Raw genomic sequence first — 4056 nt, forward strand, 5'->3', positions numbered from 1 at the left:
GGGAAAAAAAGGTGAGGGGTACGGTCCATATCCATTAACTCCACCAAATCGTGTGCTGGAAACAGTTGTATAGAAGAATATGTTAATACGCATTATTCAAATAATCTGGTGAAATTAAAAAAAACAAACTTCTGATTAGAGCCATCTATTGGAGAATTAAAGAAATACAGCCGTATAAAGGGAAATAACTTATACAACGCTTCCTGGAAGGTGCATCTGAATTATTAATTAGCGTGATTAATTATCGATCACTGACTCGTTGTTTATATCTGAATACGGTAAGTTGACAAAGATTTACTTTAAAGCTGTAATGGTAGTAATAATACTAATGATAATAATGTAAATGATATTATTATGTGAACCTCTCGATGTTACAGTAATTATTTCGAAGCGGAACTTAACATTAGGAAAATATATTTCCTGGTCTGAAATAGTAACTTCCAAACAGAAATGTTGATCTGTTGTTTATGAAAACCTATTATCAACTGAAACGTGTGATATAAGGGAAATTAATTTGTCCGATGAGTGTAATGTGGCATAATTAATTAGTAAAAAATGAGAGGAAACTGATTGAAGAATATCACAGTAATTAATGTTGTCCTGTTCTTTACGAAGCATTGATAAAACGTGAAGTTGACAAGGATTTGCTTTAAGGTTATATTGATAATAGTAATGATGATGATGGTTTCAAATTTTGGCTGAGGGCCAACAATCTTTCATGTGGGCGGGAAGTAGAATACATAGAACCCAATATTTTCGGAAAGGGATGAAAGGGACGTTCGACCTCGGCCGTATCTGAAGTCGGGAGTTTCAGCCTAGGTCGGCTTTGACGTTCATTCAATTCGGTGTCAATGAATAAATAATAATAATAATAATAATCTTTCCTACTCTAGGCAGGAGGTCCGATTTTTTGGTGGGTAAGGGGCAGTGGATTAGATCGATCTTCGTACGCAACTGATACTTAATTCGTCGATCCCGAAAGAATGATAGGCAAAGTTGAGATCGATGGAATTCCTGCTTTGTTGTAGCACATTTGTGTTGGTATGCCAGTCTTTCAATGTCTCAGTGGACTCTGAGCCATGCAAGCATGGACATTAAATGGATGAAAGGTGTTAATGTAACATTTGTAACGTTGAATTACTATGCCGTTTAACTATCCTGTTTATTTTACTGCTTCTTTTCCTGTTTCAGATTATCACATCCTATTGATGTAAAAGACATTTTTTACATTCCTTTTTATTGACTTTCATCAATTAAAGGAACACCATATATTTATAAACCACATTCATCAATACGTCAACGTCTTTATGTAACTAAAATCTCCAACAAACGGTGGAAAATACTACTTCTGGACAATGGAATTAACAGCAACATCTTCTTGTCTTCACTGTCTGGAATGTAGAGGAGGTGATCACTTTACAGGTTAATTAAACTTGGTTAACTTTACGAAGGAGTTGACAGTTTTCACCTGTTGATTTAGATATTAAATAAGATCACAGCTGAAAGAAACATAACATTTAATTTATTCTCTGAAAATTGTGACTCAGTTGAACACAAACATATTCAAAGAAATGAAACAACACTATCGTGATATACACGACAAATTATTCTCTCAAAATGGAGAATTTAACTAAACCAAAAAGCTTTGATACAAGAGAGAAACCATATTCCTGTGATATCTGTGGTAAATCATTCTCTCGAAAAAGTCGACTGACTATACACAAACGTACACATACAGGAGAGAAGCCTTATCATTGTCTAACCTGTGGTAAATCATTTTCTGACGTTAGTCTCTTCAAAACGCACAGACGCATTCACACTGGAGGAAAACCATTTCATTGTGATACCTGTGGTAAACGATTTTATCAAAAGATTCACTTGACTAATCACATATACATTCATACAGGTGAAAAACCATATCGCTGTGATATCTGTGGTAAATCATTTTCTGTAAACAGTTCCTTGACTAGTCACAAGCGTATTCATACTGGGGAAAAACCATATGACTGTGATGTCTGCGATAAATCATTCTCTTCTAATAGTAACTTGATTTATCACAAACGTACTCATACTGGGGAAAAACCATATCAGTGTAATATCTGTGGTAAATCATTTTCTCTGAATTCTAACTTGACAAGGCACAAACACATTCATACTGGGGAAAAACCATATCGCTGTGATATCTGTGGTAGATCATTCTCTTGTAATAATCACTTAATTCATCACAAACGTATTCATACAGGTGAGAAGCCATATCATTGTGATATCTGTGATAAATCATTCTCTTCTAATAGTAACATGATTCAGCACAAACGTATTCACACTGAGGGAAAACCATATCGCTGTGATATCTGTGGTAAATCATTTTCTAAAAATAGCACTTTATCTTGTCACAAACATATTCATAAAGGAGAGAAGCCATATCATTGTGATATCTGTGGTAATTCATTCCCTTGTAATAGTCACTTAATTTGTCATAAACGTATTCATAAAGGTGAAAAACCATATCAGTGTGAGATTTGTGGAAAATCATTCCATAGTAATAGTCACCTGATTTATCACAAACGTGTTCACCCAGGTGAGAAGCCATATCACTGTGATGTCTGTGGTAAATCATTTTCTGGAAACAGTTCCTTAACTACTCACAAACATATTCATACTGGGGAAAAGTCATATGACTGTGATATTTGTGACAAATCATTTTCTAGACATGATAGCTTAACTAGGCATAAACGCATTCATACTGGGGAAAAACCTTACCAGTGTGATATCTGTGGTGAATCATTTTCTGAATATGGTACTTTAACTAGTCACAAACGTATTCATACAGGAGAGAAGCCATATCATTGTAATATCTGTGGTAAATCGTTTTCTCAAAATAATCACTTGACTAGGCACAAACGCATCCATACTGGAGAGAAGCCATATCAGTGTGATATTTGTGGTAAATCATTCTTTTGTAATAGTCGCTTCATTCGTCACCAACGCATTCATACTGGGGAAAAAGCACATCAATGTGATATCTGTGGTAAATCATTTTCTGAAAATAGCACTTTAACTTATCACAGACGTAGTCATACAGGAGAGAAGCCATATCATTCTAATATCTGTGGTAAATCATTCATTGCAAACAGTGTCTTGAATAAACACAAGCACGTTCATACAGCGAAGAAGCCATATCATTGCGATACCTGTGGTAAATCATTTACTCAAGAAAGAGTCTTAAGTAAACATGAATGCATTCATGCAGGAGAGAAACCACATCACTGATATACATATATATATAGTAAGGAGAATGTACGAAAAAAAAACAACAACAGACGAGGACAGGTGGTGTAAACAACAAAAGGATGTATTAGTATGACGCTCGGGAATACGGAAAGTCGCTAACGTTTCGAGCTACGCTCTTGTAATACCTTCTCTTATTTGTCCAATATTCTTACTGAGGAAAAGCCATATCATTGTGTCACCTGAGGTAACTCATTGATGAATATCAACTTCATTATTATGTATATATCTCAAGATATCAACACAGCGATGACTTTGATTTCTGAGGATGATTGTGCTGGAGTTTTGAGGAATTTGTTCTGAGAGAATAAAGGAATAGGAAAAATGAATAAAAGTTTGAAGTAACATTGATTTTGTCTCTGTTGTGTTTTCATCATCATCATCATAATCATCATCCTTTAATGTCCATTTTCTATGCAGGCATGGATGAGAAAGTGTGACATGAGCTTGCAAGCCAGAGTGCTACTCCAGGTTCCAGTCTGATTGGACCTAGCTTAAATATTGCATCATTTAAATATGTGCTAATAATATCTTTATTATTTTAAACTTAAACTTCGTTCAAATAGCATTTTAAACGAAAAAATTTGTTTAGTAGGTTTTTATATATGATGTACTTATTAGATTATTTTATAATGGATGTAGGATTGATTATTGAATGGTTATTATTTTGATATTTTAATAATATTTTTCTATCTTTATATAATAAGTATTTTATATACATGCATATAAATATATATACATATATATATATATATATATATATATATA

The 4056-nt window shown here is 33.7% G+C and overlaps 1 protein-coding gene across 1 annotated transcript; it reads left to right on the top strand.

Annotated features, from left to right (window-relative positions):
- The first annotated feature begins 132 nt into the window (after nucleotides 1–132).
- Nucleotides 133–3639, top strand: LOC106880329 (zinc finger protein 271). Its single transcript, XM_052977968.1, has 2 exons — nucleotides 133–278; nucleotides 1192–3639. Exon 2 carries the CDS (start codon nucleotides 1618–1620, stop codon nucleotides 3268–3270), a length of 1653 nt encoding a protein of 550 aa, XP_052833928.1. The 5' UTR covers nucleotides 133–278; nucleotides 1192–1617; the 3' UTR covers nucleotides 3271–3639.
- The last annotated feature ends 417 nt before the right edge of the window (nucleotides 3640–4056 follow it).

The sequence above is a fragment of the Octopus bimaculoides genome, chromosome 29 (genome assembly GCF_001194135.2).
Source record: "Octopus bimaculoides isolate UCB-OBI-ISO-001 chromosome 29, ASM119413v2, whole genome shotgun sequence".
In the NCBI taxonomy this organism is placed as follows: domain Eukaryota; kingdom Metazoa; phylum Mollusca; class Cephalopoda; order Octopoda; family Octopodidae; genus Octopus; species Octopus bimaculoides.

What these genes read in the sequence shown, in the direction of transcription:
- LOC106880329 (XM_052977968.1), top strand. Translation starts at nt 1,618, where the DNA reads ATGGAGAATTTAACTAAACCAAAAAGCTTTGATACAAGAGAGAAACCA.